General features: G+C 35.9%; 1 protein-coding gene across 1 annotated transcript in view; it reads left to right on the top strand.

Annotated features, from left to right (window-relative positions):
* Nucleotides 1–22,791, top strand: part of NDUFAF2 (NADH:ubiquinone oxidoreductase complex assembly factor 2) — a 148,252-nt gene that overhangs the window by 79,512 nt on the left and 45,949 nt on the right. The window contains exon 2 of the mRNA XM_035014492.1: nt 10,979–11,068. Coding sequence (XP_034870383.1) covers nt 10,979–11,068 — 90 coding nt within the window. The remainder of the gene's footprint in view (nt 1–10,978; nt 11,069–22,791) is intronic.

The following is a 22,791-nucleotide window of genomic DNA, read 5'->3' on the forward strand; positions in this document are numbered from 1 at the left end:
AAAGGCAAAGCAGTGGGGGATAGGGAGAGATGGATGTCATAATTACTGATGAAACAGCCAACACCATAGGTTTCCAAAATCTTGGGGGCCAATAAAGTAGTGCTGGGCAGGTGATTTGCAAGGCTGGAATATAGTTAACAGTGAGGAGAAAGTCATATACCTGGGCATTGGATGTCAGGATTAGGCCACAGAAAGGTCTCAGTGTAAGGGAATAGGGTCTTTCTAATCAAGAATAGGCTCTGTCTACGCCAGTGAGAACACTTTTGGTTACAGTATTTTATGGGCAGTGAAGGTTTTTTCCTGCCTAAAAAAATGGACTCAAAATAGAATTTCAGGAGCAGTTTCTAGAACTGAGGTGCAGGGCACAGACCAAGGGACAAAAATACGTTGCTGCTTGATTGGTACCAGCAACAAAAGTGACTTCATAATGACCAATTTGCTTGAGCAATCTTACGTGTTTCTCCTGTTTCAGCACAAAATTTCCTCAGATGGGAATTCACAGGGCTTACTATAAAGATAGGACTTCAAGGATTAGATACTTAGGACATACTACAGGAAGATATAGAACTCTGCCACAAAAGTGTAAGAACATCCAAGTAGAACATTGCTTTAAACAAAAGTTCATGATTAGAGCTCATTAAGTGATTAGAGTTATAAATGTTATCCTGGTAGTTTTCATCATAGAGATAAAAGACAAAATAATGGAAGCTGGGGGTGCCTGGGTGGCTCAGTTGGTTAAGCGACTGCCTTCGGCTCAGGTCATGAACCCGGGGTCTTGGGATTGAGTCCCACATCGGGCTCCTTGCTCAGCGGGGAGCCTGCTTCTCCCTCTGCCTCTGCCTGCCACTCCCCCTGCTTGTGCCCTCTCTCTCTGTCAAATAAATATATAAAATCTTAAAAAAAAGTAATGGAAGCTGTTCCTTCCTATATCACTGGTGTAACTTTAATGAGCCACTGCAAAGTAGCAATGGACCTCATCATTATTATCAACAAATATTTGAGTGTTCCACTCTGTGTAGTACAAGATTCAAATTCCACAGGACAGGTGTTTATCAACTTTGAGGGGGGCTGGAATATATGCTGGACTGCTTTGTGTTACAATAGAATTCCTTTATTTGCCTTGGAAACCGCAGTGAAAGACTTAATACTTTTACATGTTTTAGTATTATAACAAGTTTCCAACCTACAAATTACTTGAATTCCAAAAGTTCCATGTAAGCAGCTTGCTTAAATTCAACACATTTTCCCATTGAAATTGTGTTATAAATGGTAGTTCAATTTCCAGAATAATTCACATTGCTTTTAATCCACAGTTCATCTGAATTGCTGCACATTAGCAAAAACACAGACTCATAGCAGTGGAATCAAGAGATGCAATAACTCTACAGATTTTTAAAAGGAGAGATGGAGACAAAAGATGTACTTATGAGGAAAAAAATGTTTTTAAGTGGACTTAACTCAGCTGAAATTTTTTTCAAATAAGTGTAAATAAAAGGCAGAAGATAAGGAGAACTCAAATTATGCATTAGTCTTTCTGAAGGGTAAGGAAGCAGATTATCCCAATCCCTTTGCAGCCAATAGGTGGTGATGTTGTCATACAATAGTTAGGTTGCTCTCAGTTCTCAAAACAAAAGGAAGATTGGGGAAGTATATGTAAAGTGGTTTTAAACTGGATTGTTAAAGGGAGGTAGGAAAAAAATAAGGGACGCAGTATGAATTTGATTATATGTGGATGATGTTGGTACATCAGGTTTTGTAGCAGAAGAGGTGACTGTATTAGTACATTTTCTTAAATTTCTGTGTAAAAATTAGATATAAAATTGAAAACACACCTTTTCTCATCCATAATATTTCCTTTGAGCTTTAGTATACTCAATTATAAAAATAAAGATTATTGTGAGAATTAAACAAGAAAATAAAAAGTATCTAATAAGTACCATATACATAATGGTTGCTCAATAAATATTGTGTTCATCTCCTAAATAAGTCAGATAAAATTAATAAACTATATTAACATAATGTTATTGATATTTTGCAAAATTAGACTAAAATTGATGATATCTGGACCCTGGAATCTTTTAAAGAAGTAGGAAAAATGTTAAACTTTATTTATTACTAAGAATAAAAAATTCTTAAAACTGATTATTTGATTCTTTTGTAGGTTAAGTATCCTGATATGCATTACCAAGTACACCCTTGAGTAGATGTAGTCTACGTTGTTGCACAATGTATTTGGACACACCTATCTTAAAGTAATATTAACCATTTTGCAGATCTTCACTATTTGTGACTATAGTCTTAATCTTTTTGAACATCAATGAAAAGTAAGAAATAAGTAGGGAAAAATAGCAGGATAACACTCTTTATTGCAGCCTGCACAAGCAAAATGTGACCAACCTTTACTTTTCATAACTCTACAGGCTTCCTTTTGGTGCAGTCACAGTGTATTAGCCTTTCTTTCTGCCAGTGAACTGGAGTAGAGAACGTAGGTAAAATTTATGTTATCCAGTTTTATTAGTTATTAGCCAAGGTAAAGTTTTATTGTAGAGAAGGCTAAAACTAATGACTAAAATAATGGGATACTATAAATAAATTGCTCTTACTAGAATTTCTTTCCTTTCCTGTCTTTTCATTGCTCTGGTTGGCCTTAGACTACCCCAAATTCTTCCCCCTCACTGGATCCTCTAGGTTTGAGGGGCTAAAGGAAGTGTTGCCAGTGCTTCTTCAGTGAAGGCCTGCCTCCTTGAGGACTTGTGAATCCAAGAGTTGTTTCTCCCTCTTTGCTATACAGACTTTTTTATGTGTTCCTAAGACTTCTTGCTTCCAAGTGAGAGAATGATTTCTCACTGAACTCATCTTGTCTAAACACTGGAAGCAGGCCTTAAGTCATGCTCCAGCCTTAAATCAGAGCTCCACATCTGAAGTAGGCCTTTGATTTCCTCGGACTGTGGAACTGCCAGAAAAATCGTGCATTGTCTTCCACCTTATTACTCAGGAGTTTGTGACAGATGGCTTGATGAACTCTGTGAAAGGTAAGGAGAAGCAAAATACATGATGCTCTTTCTGCCATTCATAAGATCTTGATTTTGTTTAGGGAACCAATACATGTGCTTGAATGCATTTCACAGTCTCAAAAGTGCGATACTAGGTCTGAATCTGTGATACTCATAGGGCTTGTTGGCTCTCCAGAGTGTGAGGAGATTGCCTCCAGGAAAGGGGAGGGGACAAAAGGTGAAGTAGTGTTGTAGACCCCTGCCTCAACTATAGAAGCTCTGCTTTGAGCAGTTTCATAAATTCAACCTCTATTGAAGATATTTTTAAAGAAGAGTTTGAAAATTATTGACACTTCAACCTTTTACCAGCTGAGCCCAGGATTATACTCAGGATCTAGTTCACAAATACTGGAATAGTTCCTTTTAAGCTGATGAATATCACAGTTCATTAGATGATTATATGATTTCTTTCTATATCAAAATAGATTTCTATTCATTAATGTTAAATAGTGCCTGATGGTAACTAAATTAAATAGATTAATGAAGGGTATTAGTAATTTCATGGATTAATAAATAAATATATATTTTTTTAAATTAAGACTAATGCACCACAAAATGTACTCTATTTATTTTCACTAAATTATTCATATTTAAAACTGTCATATATTCTGTGAATTAGTAAGAGTAGCTAATAGAGCAGTCCTCGACTCTTTTTTATTTTTATTTTTTTTAAGATTTTATTTATTTGACAGAGAGAGAAACACAGCAAGAGAGGGAACACACAAGCAGGGGGAGTGGGAGAGGGAGAAGCAGGCTCCTGGCGGAGCAAGGAGCCCGATGCGGGGCCCGATCCCAGGACCCTGGGATCATGACCCGACCGAAGGTAGACACCCAACGACTGAGCCACCCAGGCGCCCCTTGACTCTTTTATGATCTTTGGTAAAATACCCAGGTACTACCCGATTTCTATAAAACTCTTTGGATCCAGAAATCAATCAAATAACCAGCCATATCTTCTACATTTCAAATCTGAAAATAAAGTTTGGGCTAGGCCCAAGCTTTACAAGTGGCATAATTTTCTAATTCTCTAAATTCTAGTAATATCTGTCACTGTTTGTTTATTCCTTCCGTTTCTCTCTTTACCTATTGATAGCCCCAGTTGTTCAAGTTAGACTCTCAAAGTGAAAATCAAATACTTGATTATATTGGTTTATACTATATTATGAGTGTGTGCTAATTTTGAGAGGGGAAAATATTATTCCCTTTTATATTAAGGATGTACCAGATTAGAATTTACTTGCTTTAGATAGTGATTGTCACTAAAAATAAAATGAGGATTTTTCAGTCATAAATTTCCTCACTGTAAAATAGCCTTTTTAAGGGGCTCCTGGCTGGCTTAGTCAGTTCAGCCTCTGCCTTTGGCTTAGGTCATGATCTCCAGGTCCTGGGATTGAGTCCTGCATCTGGCTGTCTGCTCAGTGGGGAGTCTTCTTCTCCCTCTCCCTCTGCCCCTCCTCCCCGCTCGCCCGTGCTCTTGGTCTCAAATAAATAAATAAACTCTTTTAAAAAAATAGTCCTTTTAAAGCCTGGAATTGCCATATGATATATCTTAAAACCTATTTAATTTAGCTAAAAAAATTATAGCGCCCCCTTTTATTCCTTCCCTTTGTATGCATATTTAAGACATTTTAACTCCTAAGTCATAATTCAGACATCATAACAGGATCACTGAATGTTAGTTTTCTTGTGTTATTTTGTTAAATGTTCAAATTCTTAATTATAAATATGTTTTATACATTAGAGGTAATTTAACCTTACAAAGAGTTGTAGAATGTATTAGGTGAATAATGTACTTTCAAAAACTGATTACTTGCATGTCAATCAAAACCTGAAAAGACTGTTTCTCTTTTTTTCTTCAGAGTGAACACATTATTACATGGACTAAATAGTCATGAATCTATCATTTAAATTCTTTTTAATGTTTACCTCCTTTTGGGGGTAGGCGAGCAAGTGTAATTACAGCTGTCCTTTTTCTGAGGGTCAAAAATTCCTTGCCATTTGGAAAATAAATGATTTTTACACAGAAATGTTTGATTTCTGTAGTATTCATAGATAGGAAGTAAATGGAGTAAAATACTAGACATTTCTAGGACCCAAATGCATTTGGGAATGCATTCAGAAAATCTACATCATTTTTTACTATAAATCTTCTTGGATTAATACAATTGACAATTCAATATACATTTGTTGGCTAAATAACAACATATTTTTAGAACTTTAAGTTTTTGTTTGCATATAAGATTACTAGAGAATTTGAAAAATAAACAATAAATGAGTTTATTGTCCAAGTGAAAACCACAGGCACAAATTTGCAATACGTTCATCTCTCTTTTTTTTTAATTATGTTCTTCACATGTACTTTCAGACTTCAGTTTTGCAAATTGTATTTATGGCTTTTAAAAAATTAATGAAGTCAGATTTAAAGAGTTAATTTTGGATTTTCTAAGATAGAAGCAGAGATTCCTTTTGGGAAACCTGTAAGTATGAAGAAGCTAATAAGATTTTAGGTAATCCATTGAACTAGTTGGCCGTCTTAAAAATTCTGAAAGCTTATCTGGAAGGCCTCTTTAATTGCTTTAAAAAAAAAGTATTACCTGCTGAGACCTGCTGAGATAGTCATCCATGCTCATATAAATATATGTAGAATATGTCAAATTATAGAATCATCACATTTTCAAGCAGAAATGCCTCGTTTGTCACTATGGGAAAATTATAGCTTATGATTATGAATAAAATGTTAGTTTTTAATTGGGTATCTAATGATACTGTATGCAAACTTTGTAAATGCTCATTTTAAAATCTTAAATGGGAAATGCTTAAGGGTAGAAGTCAATAAAAATCCTTAGGTTCAAATGCTGGCTGTACTACTTTAATTGACTATGTACATTTGGATAAGCTAATCATCCTATGCTTTTTTTTTCCCTCATCTGTAAAAGATGTTTTAAAGACAAGAGATAATATATGGAAGATACCTAAACACTTCCTGGTACATAGCAGGCTCTTAAAAAATAGATGTTACATCTGAGTAACTTCAGTCAGATTATCCTTTAAGTCATATGTGAAAATGGCTTTCAGTATAAGAATTCTTATTTTAGTACTCTTAATTAATGTTTTTTTTTTAATTTTTGATGCTTCATCATAACAAGGTTAAAAGTCCCCAAATCTAACCAGTGGAGTGTGTGGTTCTTGGCTTTCAGTAGCCCTCACTTTCATGTATTATGCACCAACACTTCTAAGCCTCCTTTCGTATGCAAAATTCAGTCATTTCTGTATCACCAGACAAACTGATTTAGGATTATCACCTGGTTGCTCTGATCACTGCTAGTGAGGTAAAGGGCCAGACATTAGTCAGACAGAGAGGATCTTAACCTTGGCCATCCTAGTTCTCCAAGCCAGGTGCTCCTGTCAAGATCAGTCTTGCTTATTTACAGGGGCATAGCTGTCTCAGAGATGTGTCACCTCAGTCAACCCAACATCTTTTTTCCACCCTGGAGTGACCTCCAGAAGCATTCATCTCCCCTCCTGCTGCCCCACCAGTGGGAAATACTGGGCTGGAAGTAGGCAGCTGGTTGGAAACATCACCAAGGATTTATGTGCTTATGGGTTACAACCAATGTAGGCCTCCACCTTTGATTTGGTAGTAGAAGAAAATCCCTCCTCCAGTGTGACAGATACCTTATGAGTTCTGAAGCTCCAAAATTTAAAGATTAAAGGCTGCCCAAATATCTACCCTGAACTAGGGAAGGTGCAGTGGCCTAGAGAAGGAGAAATGCGTAAGTCAGCTGTCTCATTCTTTAGGACTGTTGGTGTTACCTGCCTGTGACTGGTACCTGTCAAGGGTCTTACCTACAGGGTCACTAAAACCATAGGAAGGCAGTATTTATAGGTATCAAATTAGAAATTTTATAATTTCTAACCCAACTGTCTTTTAAGATGTAAGCCTTACTCACCTTTCAAACTGTAAGAACACCCTATATACAGAGGAAGGGGAAATTACTTCCAAATAAAACAAAAAATCCCTTTCCATTACTGATTCTTACCAGAACTGGTCTTTTATCGTGATGGTTACAAAATGATGGTTTTTCAGTTCTGGCACTTCTTCTACATTTACAATTCAGTACTGTGGTAAGCAAGAGCCCTTTTACCTCCCCAGTTTACTTATCCATCTATTTATCTCTACCTTTTAGTGGTTTGGCTTTATGGATTCCTTTTTTTTTTTTCCTAGTAGCATATTTATTTCTCAAGCATTTTGGTCTCAGGATCTCTTTAAACTTTTCACAATTATTGAAAGAGCTTTGTTTATGAGATGTATTTATATTTATATTGAAACTAAAACCAAATTTTAAGTGTTTATTAATTCTTTAAAAATAAAACTAGTACAGGGTGCCTGGGTGGCTCAGTCGGTTGAGCGCCTGACTCTTGCTTTCAGCTCAGGTCGTGCTGTCATGGGTCATGAGATTGAGTCCCTTGTTGGGCTCCATGCACAGTGGGGAATCTGCTTGAAGATTCTCTCCCTCTGCCCCTCCTCCCACTCGTTCTCTCTCTCTCTCTAAAAAATAAATCATTAAAAAAATAAAAATGAAACTAGTAATCTATTAACATAAGAAAATTTTTTTTGTTGTTTACATAAAGAATGCATTTTTTATCAGAAATAACTATACTTTCCCAAACAGAAACATGTAGAGAAAAGGGTAGCATTGCTTTATGTTTTATAAGTCTTCCCTATGTCTAGCTTAATAAAAGACAGCTGGAGTTTTTCATATCTGCTTCCTATTCAGTCTGTTGCTATATCACATGTAGCCTCTGGAAAACTCCACTGCACATCCATGAAAGAATGGAAGTGAAAAAGGCAGATAACACTTAGTATTATTATTAAAGTAGTGTTTCCCTCACAATCCCCTTAAAAGGGTCATTGGCACCCCACAGAGTTCCCCACAACAATTTGAGAATAGCTGGTCTGTAATTCCTTAATTATTTTGGTGCTCAGATTTATCCCAGATTTAGCAATTATCAACCCCTGTAAGCTGGCTCAAGTTCTTTTTTGAGAATTCTCTTACTTCCTGGCATAGCAAGATGTTCCAGACTCATCTTAAACCCACTCTGCTCAAGGCCTAGAGTTAGCCATTTGTCTGGCTGCAAGTAGAACTAGGAAAAGACTGAAGTTTCTCCAGGAAAGACTTGGTATTTATCAGCCATTTCCCATCCACAGGAATTTCTTATTGGTTATGTTGGCTCCTGTGTCCTGTATCACCATGTATGTTGCTGGGCCTGTCTCTGTAGAATAGTGTGGTGTCCCAAGTGTGATCTGCAAGATGACTTTAGGTGATACAAAGATACCCATTGAAATTGTAAATATCTATTTTATATGTGTTTAAACAAAAAATACAACTACTGTTGACACTTGAACAGCATGGGTTTGAAATTTGCAGGCCCACTTATATATGGATTTTTTTCAATAAATAAATACAATACTATAGGTATCTTTTTTCTTCTTTATGATTTTCTTAATAACATTTTCTCTTTTTTGGCTCACTTTATTGTAAGAATACAATATAGAATACATATAGCATATAAAATGTATGTTAATTGACTATTTATGTTATCAGTAAGCCTTCTGGTCAAGAGTAGACTATTAGTAGTTTTTACAGTAAGCTATTAGTAGTTAGCCAAAAGCATTAGGTGGATTTTCTTTTTTTTAAATTATTTTTTATTTTATTTTAATTCCAGTAGAGTTAACATTAGGTTGGTTTTCCACTACATAGAGAGGTTGGTGACTCTACCTCCCCACATTGTTCAGGGGTCAACTGTAGTATAAGTCAAGCATTTCATGGTATTTTTTAGGGTAAAGGAGAAGTGAATATTGAAAGAAAAACAAGCCAAATTAAAGAAAAATATTAAGAATATAATACTGTGAAGTATGACAAAAAACACAAAGCTGGATTGAATGAAAATTGTCTGACATTTACGGCTCTCAGCTCTAGATCCTTCTTGCCCTGTGTCCAGGGTTCCCATACCCTATTCCAGAAGCACAACAGATGAAATCTGTCTTTTACCTAACTAAGCCTGTCATCTACCTAATACCTGGAGATCTCCCTTTTTTTTTCTTTTGTTTTAACTAAATAGGTTTTATATTTTTCTAAACAGAGGAATAGGAAATCTGTTATCCTAGGGCAATTAGCTTTAAATCCATAGCTTTAAAATTTTTTAAGTTTGTAAAATAATGTTACTTCTGCAGTCTTTAAATCCCTGTGCCATTGACCATTATCTACATGACTTTTTGTTTTGACTGTTTTAATTAAATCTAATGTTGTTTTATTATTAAGTGAAGAAACTATGCATTGTTTTATATAATAAAACTCATTGGGTACCAATGTCAATTACTTATTGTTGTATTAGGACTTATTAAGCCTATACATATATTAGATTAATGTTTTTGTTATCAAAATAATTTTTAAATGTAAATTAGACCCTAAATTTTTGACAACTGATCAGGTAGTTAAAATTGCTCTATTTGCAAGGATGGAAATTTTTTGTTGTGATAAGTAGGATTGTCTTTACAACTATTGTATGAAAGCATATTAGTATGATTAAGTGTACAGTTTGTGCATAATTTCTTACTCAGTGGGAGGAATGGACTTCATTCCAGTTCTTAAAAATTATACAAGTAGGGGCGCCTGGGTGGCTCAGTCAGTTAAGCGACTGCCTTCGGCTCAGGTCATGATCCTGGAGTCCCTGGATCGAGTCCCGCATTGGGCTCCCTGCTCGGCAGGGAGTCTGCTTCTCCCTCTGACCCTCCCCCCTCTCATGCTCTCTCTATCTCATTCTCTCAAATAAATAAATAAAGTCTTAAAAAAAAAAGTTATACAAGTAGGACTTATTACAAAGAATGGAGTAGTAGCCCACATTTCTCTCCCTGACTGGTGTGATCATTGTTAAACCATGCTCCTCCTCTGTTACTCACCCCTGTCTCCTTGTTTCAGCTTGCATTCCCTGACCATGCAGGCACACTTGCTAACTTTTGGGAAGTAGCAAGCGTATCTGGTTTCCCCAGGCTCACAGGCTCAATGACAAAGGAACATGTTTTGAAACCATCATTTTGACAAAGCTGCTTTGAAGGATATAATTGAGATTTTGTAGAAACAGAGGAAAATACAAAATAGTTTTATGTCTTTTATATGAACTTAAAATACATGCTAATCAAATTTTTATTATTGAGAAAAGTAAGCCTATTGTATTCTCATTGCATCCCCGACCCGTCTACACCTTTTTTCTTTACTGCTCCCTCTGCTGTCATGTTTCTACATTGCTACCATCCTGTACCAGTGTTAATCTCACACCTGAAGCACGGTACCTAGAACTCATCAGCTTTTGCCCTCTTCCTTTAGATCCAGTGAGAGGTAGTCACTCAGATGGGTCATAGAATCCAACCCGTGATTTGGTTCCCTTGGGTTTGCCAGTGTAATGTGGAGACAGAGTGGCAGCAGGATCTTGTGATTCACGGCATACTTGGTGCCATGAATAGCGATTCCAGCAGCCACTGGAACCTCTAATACACATACTTGCAGGATTTGAAGGACTCAAACACTGTTGATTATTAAAATGGGGTTTTTTTTGGTTATTTTGTTTGATTTTTTTGGCCATTAGTGCCCGAAGATTAATTGGTTGCTCCTTTTCTTTTAACACAGCATCTAGATTTTTTCTACCAAAATTGATTTTACATACTATGTAGGAAATTTAAAATTTTTGTAGTAAGTTTAGAATTTGCTTTTTCTAAGGTACCTAATTCTAATGGAATCTATTCTTTTTCCTGATAATTCTTTGACCATATGAGGAGATGTGCAATATCCAAAGAGAAAATATTACTTATAGTAACTGCTGTGTCATGAGTTTTATTTAAAAATAAAATAATGGCTTTTGTCTTACAGGACAAACTATTCGAGAGAAAAGAATTGTAGAAGCAGCAAATAAAAGAGAAGTGGACTATGAAGTTGGAGATATTCCAACAGAATGGGAGGGTAAGTTTGTGTTTTTAGTAGTATCTTCTGGAAGGCAAATTGTTCATACAAAATTAGATGTTTATTCTTCTTACAAAAACTTTGGTAATCTGAATCTATGAAATTTTTTTAATATTGCCTTTCTTTGAAAGTTGTGAAGGTGTCACACTCTAGTATAGGAACACATGTCCAGTGAAAGGAACTTGTAAACATTAGCAGAGCTGGTACTAGGGTGAGCAGAGCGAAGCTTCTGCAATACAGGATTGAAGGAGGCACTCACTGTCATGTGCTGACTGTGCACTTGCACTCCTCCAGAGTTTAAGTATCGTTTCTGGCACTCACTACCCACATGAACTTGGAAAAGTAATTTCATACTTCTCAGTCTTAGTTTACTCTTGTACAAATTGTGGGTAATACTTGCTGTCACCATCTGGAAGATTTGCTCAACTTAAAATGACCCTGGTAACTGACCCCCTGTTAAGACAAGGATGGACACCTGATCCCTATCAGGACTTTAGAATTAAGGTAAGAGTTCAAAGTGAGATGAAACAGGTGCAGTCAATCTTTCAATACGACTGGAACCATAACATACAATTGTGGATATTATCTTCAATCAACTGTCTAAGCTTTGTTGCAGGAAAAGCTGATCTACTAAGAAGAAAATAGAAACCAGTCTGCAAAAAGAATATAGTGAGACAGAATATTTCCTAGGTTTCCAGGAAGTTTCCAGTTCTCTGTTCCATTTCTTTCTAAATGAAGTTCAGATGCACATCTGTCTTTGAGTGCTAGTGCCACCCCATATCCTTGTAATAAATTCCCTTTTCCTTACCAGTTCTTTGCCTAGCACCTGTCACATTTTAGATCATTTTAGAATGATCCTGTTACTTTTTACAAAATTGCCTCCTGGGATTTTTGGTGGGATTGTGTTGAACATATATATCACTTTGCAAGAATGAACATCTTAACAATAAGTATCTTCTGACCCCTGGACATTATATTTCTCTTAATTTAATTTAGGCCTTTTTTTTTTTTTTGCACATCTTTTGTCAGAATTATTCATAAGTACTTCATATTTTTGATGCTGTTGTCTCTGATAATTTTTTTCAGTGTTAATTTTTGATTGTTCATTACTATCATATAAATATGCCATAGGTATTTGTATATTGATCTTGTATGCTATGACTTTGCTAAGCTCAGTTGTTAATTATAGTAGCTTTTTTTATCAACTTCATCAGATCTTTTTTTACTTAGAAGATCATGCAGTCTGTGAATAAAGGCATTTTCTTCGTTCCAGCCTGGATGCCTCTAATTTTTTTAATCTTACCTGTTTGCACTGACTAGAACTTCCAGTATACTGTTGATTAGAAGATATGAGAATGGACATTCTTGCCTTGTTCCTGATGTATTACTCTTTTTATACATTGTTGATTGGTTTATTTAAAATTTTGTTTAATACTTTATCTTGAGGTATATTGGTTAGTAACTTCTTTTTCTTGTAATGTCTTTGCTTGGGTTTTGTGTCAGTGAAAGCTGATCTCATGAAATGAGTTTGGATATATTCCTTCTTCAATATCTTGCAAAACTTTATGTATATGTTAAAATTATTTTAAAAAAATATTTGATAGACTTTACTACTGAAGCCATCTGGGCCTGGAGTTTTCAACTACAAATTAAATTTATTAGATTTAAGATACTCAGGTTATCTATATCTTCTTGAGTGACCTTTGGTAGCATGTTTCTTTGAAAGAGTCTGTTTATTTCATCTAGATTTCCAATTTTTTTTGCATAACACTGACCATAATATTTCCTTATTATTCTTTTAATATCTTTAGAATCTGTAATGATGTCTTCTCTCTCATTCTTGGTTTTTATGGCTGAATTGTGTTCCCCCAAAATCTACGTTGAGGTCTTAACCCCAGCACCTCAGACTATATTTGTAGACTATATCTGAAAATAGAGTCTTTAAAGAGGTAATCAGGTAAAATAAGGTTATTAGGATGGGTCTTAATCCAATATAACTGGTGTCCTTATAAGAAGAGGAGAGTAGGACACAGACATATACAGAGGGAAGACCTTGTGAAAACACAGGCAGAAGACAGCCATCTACAACCTGAGGTGAGAAACCTTAGAAGAAACGGACCTTGCCAACACCTTGATCTTAGTCTTCTACCTTCCAGAATTGTGCAAAAATAAATTTCTATTATTTAAGCCACTGAATGTTTGGCACTTTACTTTGTTATGGCAGCCCTAGCAAACTAATAATTAGTATTAAGGATTATTTATGATTCTATTTTATTTCCTATTGTTGGTTTTCAGCTGTATCTCCACTGAGTGGCTGTTTTGGGTTTTATAGACTATATCTTCAACATATCAAAGTCTTTATTTATGTGATGTTTCCACTTCATATAGATACAAGAACCTTACAAAGGTGTACTGCCATTTCTTCCTTCTAACATTTCTGTTATTGTAATATATTTTAGTTCTACTTGTTACAAACTACACACTGCATTGTTATTTTTATTTAAATAGTGAACTGGGATTTAGAAAGATTTAATCAATAAGAAAAATAAGACATATTTATTCATATTGTTACAATTTCTAATGCTCTTCATTCCTTTTTGTAGATCCACATTTCCACTGTGATCATTTTCCTTTAGTGTCTAAGGCTTCCTTTAACATTTCTTTAAATGTGAGTCTGCTAGCATTGAACTCTTTCAGCTTTGATATGTCTGAAACATATATATATATTTGGGGGGCAGAAGGAGAGGGAGAGAGAGAATCTTAAGCAGGCTCCATGCCCAGTGTAGAGCCCAAACAGGCCTCAGTCTCACAATCCTGAGATCCTGACCTGAGCTGAAATCAAGAGTCAGATGCTTAACTGACTGAGCCACCCAGGCACCCCTGTATGAAATATAAAGATATTCCTCTGGCTATAATAGTCTAGGTTGATAGTGTTTTTTTTTTCCTTTTAGTAGTTTAAAGATAACTTTACATTGTTTCTGTTGAGAAATCTGTTGTCATGCTTTTCTTTGTCCCTTTGTGTGTAATGTGTATATTTTTCTTGTAGCTGTTTTGAAGTTATTCTTTTTTTTTTTAAAGATTTTATTTATTTGAGAGAGAGAGAGTGAGAGAGACAATGTACAAGAGGGGGAAGCATCAGAGGAAGAAGCAGACTCCCCACTGAGCAGGGAGCCCGATGTGGGACTTGATACTGGGACTCCAGGATCATGACCTGAGCCGAAGGCAGTCACTTAACCGACTGAGCCACCTAGGTGCCCCAAGTTATTCTTTTTTTAACTGGTTTTCAGAAATTTGATCATGATGTACCATCATATAGTCTCTTGTGCTTGAAGTTTCATGAGCTTCTTCGACCTATGGATTTGTTGTTTCAGTCAATTTTAGAAATATTTTGCCCATTATTTCTTCAAATACTTTTCTCTGAGTCCCTTCTGTCCTTCCTTTTGGGGACTCCATTTACAATCTTAGGCTATTTGAAGTTGTTTCATAGTTCAAAAACACACTCTGATCATTTGTGGAGGTTTATTTTCTTTGAGTTTCATTCTGTATGGTTTCTCTTGCTGTGTCTTCAAGTTCACTAATGTTTTCTTTTACAGTGTCAAATTCCTACCAGTCCATCCAGGGTATACCTCATTTCAGACATTGTAGCTTTCATCTGAATAAGTGATATGGGTCTGTTTTATATCTTCCATGTCTCTACCTAACCTGTTCAATCTGTCCACTAGCTTTTTGAACATATGGAGTACAGTTATAACTGTTTTAATGTTCTTATCTGCTAATTCTACCATCTGTGTCTGTTTTTAGTTGGTTTTGGTTAGTTGATTTTTTTTCTCCTCAATATGGGAAGTATTTTCCTACTTCTTTGTTGGCTTTGCAATTTCTGATTGGATGTCAGACATTTAAAATTTTTGCCTCATTGGATACTGGATATTTTTATATTCCTATCTGTATTGTTGAGCTTTGTTCTGAGGCATAGTTAAGTTACTTGGAAACAGTTTAATCCTTTCAGGGATTGCTTTTAAGATTGTTAGTTGGGACTGGAACAGAGTTTAATCTAGAACTAACTGCACTGCTGATGCAAGTCATTACTGAGCACTCTCCTCTGCCCCATCAATCATGAGGTTTTCCACTCTGGGTGGTGGAAATTAACATTACTCTTGACCCTGTGTAAAACGTGAGAACTATTCCTTCTGATCCTTTCAGGTGGTTCTTTTCCTGGTCTTAAGAGTTCCTTACTCACATGAACTCATTAGTGCTCTGCTGAATACTTGATAGCAGCCTCCTGCCAATCTCCACAGTTTTCTCTCTGTGTAGCTGTGTCATGTCTGATAGTCTGTCCTGTGAATTTTAGTCACCTTGGTCTCCCTACACTCCCAGCTTCATCTCTATAACATAGGTAGTATGGTGAATTTTAGCAGGATCCCCTCCCGATGCCACAGCATGGAAACTCACAGAGCAGTAAGTGAGGCATTGTTTCTTTTAACATTCTGAAGGGATCACTATATTTCATTACTTGATGTCCACTGTCTTGAAAATTATTGTTTCATGTAATTTGTCCCTGTTGCTGCATGTTGCCTAGAAGCAGAAAACAGCTTTCTTTCAATTCATTTAATGCATTTGAAATTCATTTATGTGTTTTGCATGAATCAGCAGTTTATACCTTTTTTATTGCTGAGTAGAATTTTATCATATTGGTATACCAATTTGTCCATTCACCAGCTGCAGGACATTTAGGTTGTTTATACTTTATACCATTTATAACTGGAGCCACTATATAAATTCATATTTCTATTCAGGTATAAATATATGAACATAAATTTTCACTTCTTTCAGGTAACTACCTTGAATTGGCATTTCTAGGTCAGGTGGCAAGAATAGATTCAACTTAAACTGCTAAACTGTTTTTTAACATGGCTATACCATTTAGCTTTCCCATTAGCAGTGTATGGAAAGTTATAGTTGCTCCTCATCTTCACTAGCCTTTGGTGTTGTCAGTATCACTAGATCTGATCCATTGTAATAGGTGTGTTGTAGTGTCTCGTTGTGGTTTTAATTTTTATTTCTCTAGTGCCTAGTGATGCTGATCATCTTTGCATGACCTTGTTTGCCATTTGTATATCTTCTTTACTCTAGTGTCTATTCTTATCTTTTTGCCCAGAAATTTTTCATTTGGTTGGGTTTTTTTTCCAACTTGTTTATTTTTGAGGGTTCCTTATTTATGTTCAATACAATTCCCTTACCATGTATGTGATTTGCAAACATTTTTGTCCCAGTCTGTAGCTTGTTTTTCCATTCTTTGGACAGTGCTTCTTGGAGAGCACACATTTATAATTTTAATGAAGTCCAATTTATCATTTTTTTCTTTGATATATCATGATCTTGGTGTTGTAAGAAATTTTTGCTTAACCCAAGGTCATGAATATTTTCTCCTGTGATTTCTTCTAGAAATTATATAGTTTGGGGTTTTAGACTTATATCTGTGATCCATTTTATTCTATTTTTTGTATGGTTTAGGTATCAATTTCATTTATATGGATACCCAGTTTTTTCCAGTACTATTTTTTTATTGTGTTAAAATACACATAGCGTAAAATTTACAATCTTAACCATTTTTAGGTGTACAGTTCAGTGGTATTAAATACATTGACTTTATTGTGTAGCCATCACTACCATCTATCCCCTTAACTCTTTTCATCTTGTAAAACAAACTCTGTACCATTAGACAATAATTCTCTGTTCCTCCTTACTCTTCCCTGGCAACCATCATTATACTTTGTCTTTATGGTTTTAACTACTCTCCCAGCACTATTTCTGAAATGACCATCCTTTTCTCACAGTTTTTGCACCTTTGTTAAACATCATTTGGCTATATAGATGTGGGCTATGTATTCTCTATTCTGTCCGTGGATCTGTCTGTCCTTTTCCCAATGCCACACTGTCTTGATTACTGAGACTTTGTAATAAGTCTTGAAATAGGTAATTTGAATCCTCCAATCTCTTTTTCAAAACTGTTTTAATTAGTTTGGGCCCTTTGTCATTATATATGACTTTTAGTATCAGCTTATCAGTCACTACCAAAAAATCCTTCTTAGATTTTCACTGGGAATGTATTGAATTTATAGATCAGTTTTCATTGGAAATGTATTGAGTTTTCTATGAACACAGCATATTCTCTCCATTTCCTTAGGTCTGTCCTTCATTTTTTCATCTATAATTTTTAGCTTACAGATCTGGCACATATTTTATTAAATTAAAACCTAAGTGTTGGGTCACCCGGGTGGCTCAGTCCATTAAGCGTCCAGCTCTTGATTTCAGCTCAGGTCATGATCTCAGGGTTGTGGGATGGCATGGGGCTCCTCGCTCACCAACCCATGGTTACCACTATTCTACTCTGTGCTTCTATGAATTCAACTTTTTTACATTCCACATAAAAATGAGATCATGTAGTATTTTTCTTTCTGTGTCTAGTGTATTTCACTTACCATATCTTCTAGGTTCATCTGATATTGTCACAAATAACAGGATTTTCTTCTTTTTAAGGTTGAATAATATTCCATTGTAAATATATGTGTGTGTGTGTGTATGCACACACACCACAATTTCATTATTCATTCATCTGTGAATGAACACTTATGTTGTTTCTATACCTTGGCTGCAGAGAAAATGGGAGCATAGAAATCACTTCAAGATAGTGATTTCATGGGGCGCCTGAGTGGCTCAGTTGGTTAAGCGACTGCCTTCGGCTCAGGTCATGATCCTGGAGTCCCTGGATCGAGTCCCGCATCGGGCTCCCTGCTTGGCAGGGCGTCTGCTTCTCCCTCTGACCCTCCCCCTTCTCATGTGCTCTCTCTCTCTCATTCTCTCTCTCAAATAAATAAAATCTTTAAAAAAAAAAAAAAAAGATAGTGATTTCATGTCCTTTGGATATATACCCAGAAGAGGGATTGCGGGATCATATGGTAGTTCTTTTTTTTTATTTTTTGAGGTACCTCCCTACTGTTTTCCATACTGGCTGTATCAGTTTACATTCCCACCAACACATAACACTGACTAGTTAGAATTTAAAAGAATGATGATACAAAGTGTTAATGAGGATGTAAAGTACCTGAAACTTTCATAAATAGTTTGGCTGAAGTGTAAATGGTACAACTACTTTGAAAAACAGTTTATTAATTCTTTATAAATTTTTAAAATACACATACCCTATAATCTAGAAGTTCTGTTGGATATTAACCCAGACATATAAAAACATAGGTCTACCCAAACACTTGTACCCAAAGTTTTCATAGCAGCTTTATTCATAAAAGCCCAAAATTGAAAGCTGCGCAAACACCCAACAAAAAGTGAGTGGATAATAGCACTGTTATTTTTCTATACAGTGGGATACTATGTAGCAATAAAAAAATGAACTGCTGCTATGCTCACTGTATTTGTTTTTTATTGCTCCATATCAGTATTACCACACACTTAGTTTAAAACACTACATATTTATCATCTCCTAGTTCCTGTGGTCACAGATCCAGGCACAGCCTAGAAGGGTTCTCTACTTAGGATCTCACAGGGCTGCAATCAAGGTGTCCAGGGCTGCTTTCTCATCTGGAGGTGTGAGTGTGGAAGGATCCACTTTCCCACATGTGCGGTTATTCGTAGCATTCATTTCTTTACAATTGTAGGACTGTGAGCTTTAGTTTTTCACTTGATGCTGGCCAGAGGCCACCCTAAGCTCCTAGAGGTCACTTGCAGTTCTTTCCACATAGGATCCTCCAACATGGCCACTTTTCCCCTTACAGCCAGCAAGGGAGAAGCTCTAGCAAAATAGATGCTGTAATCCTACCTAACGTAATCATGCACTCATAGACATCCCATCACCTTTGCCCTGTTATCATAGTTTGAAGTAAGTCACAGGGCCTGCCTTCAGTCAAGGGGAAGAGCCCACACACAGGTGTGGACATCAAGAGATGGGGGCTGTGGAGCCTACCTTAAGAGTCTGTTCTCCAGACACAGTTACATGGATGAACTTTAACATTATGTTGAGTAAAACAAGTTAGATGCAAAAGAGTACATATTGTAAAATTCTGTTTATATGAAATTGTAGATAAGGCAGAACTAATCAACAGTGACAGAAAGTGTAGCACTAAATAATTAGGGGCTGTGGATGGATTAGGGTGGGTGTTTGCATGTGGTCAGACATTAGACAACTTACGGGAGTGATGGAAATGTTCTATATACTGATTGTGGTGCTGGTTAGAAGGTTGTATATGTTTTTCAGAATTTATGGAATTGTACACTTAAAATGGTTTCACTATACCTCAATAAAGTGGATTAAGAAAAAAGAACAATAATCATCGTGAGCATCACAAAATATTTAACTTAAATGTGCCAACTAAATCTAATAATATCCTTAAGATATGCCCAAGGGTCAGTAATCAGAAAGTGACTCATTTCATAATATATCATTTGAAGAATTTTCACAGTTAAAAAATATGGATTCTTATTTTTGTAGTTTTTTATAATGTATACACACCCAGAACTGGCAAAGATCATTTTTTAAAAGATGAGGCTTTATTATGGTGTTGTCTTTTCCTTGAGTGAAGTAAACAACCCGTATTTCTAATATAATATCTTTTGGATGCAAACTGTTGACAAGCTTTCTGTAATTTTAGTTCTGAATGGTCACCTTACTGACTCTAGTGATAAATGTCTCATTTACCTTAACCCCAGTTGGTACTGCTTCTAAAAGTGTGTTAGCCATTTCCAGTGCTTATGGAAATTTGAAGAATGTATGCTTCATGAAGTATTTTCCTGCTTGCTTCTTCTAGTCTCTTTTAGTGATTAATGGGAACTTTAATTTGCATGCTCATTTTTACACTTATTATAGTGTGTTATGTTCCAATAAGAGTATTAAAGTTCAATGAAGATCTCATGCATACTGATGAGAATGCAAATGAACGTTGATGAAAGAATGCTAGGATTTTAAGGCATAAACTGTCCAGTTATCTTGCTAAATTCTACTCAAACAATGGTTACATTATAATGAAGACTGATACAGAATCCACCATACAGATATAATTAGCAATGGCAAAATCATTATATAATTTATAATTGGATAGAGGTTCAGTTCCAGATTGTTATGAGGATAAAAAAAAGAAATGTAATGATTTGATATTAATGCTTATTTTTATTCCTTCCTCTTCCTAACCTTTGCCAACCTTCAGCAGGATATTTCCTTTGTTGCATATAGTTATTGGCAAAGTTAGATAAGATTATATAAATGAGTGATCACATCGAATATTTCCAGCTGTAACCTTTGTTGGATACATAGCAGTAAATGGACATCAACCATCATCTCAAGAACATTTCAAGTATCTGGTTATTGTAGAATTATACAAATTTATCTCAGCAATTGCATTTATTTATCTAGATAAAACAAAGATCTTTTTCCTTGAGCCATTTAAAACAAAGCTAAAGAAGTCCTGTATCCTTCCTGAGAGAATAGTGTGTCTCATGAGGGCGACTATTCTAGGCAGTTCTTAATATGTTATCTGAGTTATATTGCATTCTTCCGTGCATGAATTTTATAAACTTATACAAACCAGTAAACTTTAGAAAACACATATCAGTTAGTCTATTAATTTATGTTGGGACTTTAAAAAATTATTGAGATTCTATTGAAGTATTTTTCTAACCTTACCAAAAAACTGAAAATGCTGTTTTATAGACTCATCCGTAAGACAGATTGTTGTTTTTCTCATGATAATAGTAAGTATGCATTGTGCCATTATACTTTTTCAGCATGATCTCATGCCAATAGTAGGTGTTCACAGACTCTCAAATACATGGTATTCATTAGTAAAAAGTATAATAGTTAATAATGATTTTCATTTTAGATAATATGAAAGTGTTTTTTAAATTTTATTTTATTATGTTATGTTAATCACCATACATTACATTAGTTTTTGATGTAGTGTTCCATGATTCATTGTTTGCGTATAACACCCAGTGCTCCATTCCATATGTGCCCTCCTTAATACCCATCACCAAGCTAACCTATCCCCCCACCCCCCTCCCCTCTAGAACCCTCAGTTTGTTTCTCAGGGTCCATAGTCTCTCATGGTTTGTCTCCCCCTCCGATTCCCCCCCCTTCATTTTTCCCTTCCTACTATCTTCTTTCTTTTTTTTTTTAACACATAATGTATTATTTGTTTCAGAGGTCTGTGATTCATCAGTCTTACACAATTCACAGCACTCACCATAGCACATACCCTCCCCAATGTCTATCACCCAGCCACCCCATCCCTCCCACCCCCCACCACTCCAGCAACCCTCAGTTTGTTTCCTGAGATTAAGAATTCCTCATATCAGTGAAGTCATATGATACTTGCCTTTCTCTGATTGACTTAATGAAAGTACTTTTGAATCAAGATAGATAGTTGTTGCTACAAGGCCTTACTTATTGGTAGCTCTAGTAAGGGGGTTGGCAAACTTTCTTTAAAAGGCCAGGTGATAAACATCTTGGGCTTTCTGGGTTCTACTGTCTTTGTTACAACTACTCAACTCTGCTGGTGTAGGGCAAAAGCAGCTGTAGATATGTTAACAAATAAGTATGGCTGTGTTCCAATAAAACCTTATTTACTGACACTGAAATTTGAATTGTATGTAATTTTCATGTGTCATGAAATATTGTTCTTCATTTGATTTTTTTTTCAACCATTTAAAAATGTAAAAACAAGCCGTGGGTTGAATTTGGCTTGCGGGCTATATAGTTTGCCAACTCTGCCCTAGCAGTTCATTTTTCTGAATTAACTTTCTAATCTAATTTAAAACTAAAGATTTACTGTTTAAAACCTTTTAGAGGTATATGGCTCATGTTGAATTATTTTAAAAGAAACCTCTGTCCTAGGAAAAAAAAATGTCCATGAATAAAGTTAAGTAACTGGGCGCCTGGGTGGCTCAGTTGGTTAAGCGACTGCCTTCGGCTCAGGTCATGATCCTGGAGTCCCGGGATCGAGTCCCGCATTGGGCTCCCTGCTCAGCAGGGAGTCTGCTTCTCCCTCGGACCCTCCCCCCTCTCGTGCTCTCTCTCTCTCATTCTCTCTGTCTCAAATAAATAAATAAAAAAAAATCTTTAAAGTTAAGTAACTTATTTTGACCATAAAGAGGCAGTTGAAAATTACATAAAGCACTTTATTTCCTTGATTGCACAGAGGAGTCTTACTATTGCTAAGCTGGATTTTCTAACACAGGCAAAAAGTTCCATTACAACAAATATTCATATAGTGGAAGTATTTTATAGTGGATGTATTCATTCAACAGCTGTATTAAGTACCTACTGTTTGGAGGCATTTAAGTGGTAGAAACATAAATCTCCCATGGATGCACCTTGCCCCTGACAGCCTTGCAAGCCTAACAAGGAACATAAAATCTATACAAGTTGTGACTAGAAATGGACCAGATAGGAGTGGAAGCTAAGAAGAAAGAGAAGGCAGAGAAGAACAGGGATAGAAACTCAGAAGTAGGCGCGTAGAGAAGGTTAAAATGCTGGGACTATATTAAAAATACATTCTATGGGATCAGTGCAAGACCTGCAGTTGAATGTTGCTGTCTGTACCCCAATAGCCATTCAGTACTGGACTTGTCATGAGGACAGTTCCTGGTGCTATGATTTGAATGACAGAAGGCTGGCTGGTGGAGCTGGTCTGAAGAAAAGGGAGCTGGTTAGCAGACGG

Source organism: Mirounga leonina, unplaced genomic scaffold (assembly GCF_011800145.1).
Source record: "Mirounga leonina isolate KUSES-001 unplaced genomic scaffold, KU_Mleo_1.0 Mir_168, whole genome shotgun sequence".
Classification (NCBI taxonomy): Eukaryota; Metazoa; Chordata; class Mammalia; order Carnivora; family Phocidae; genus Mirounga; species Mirounga leonina.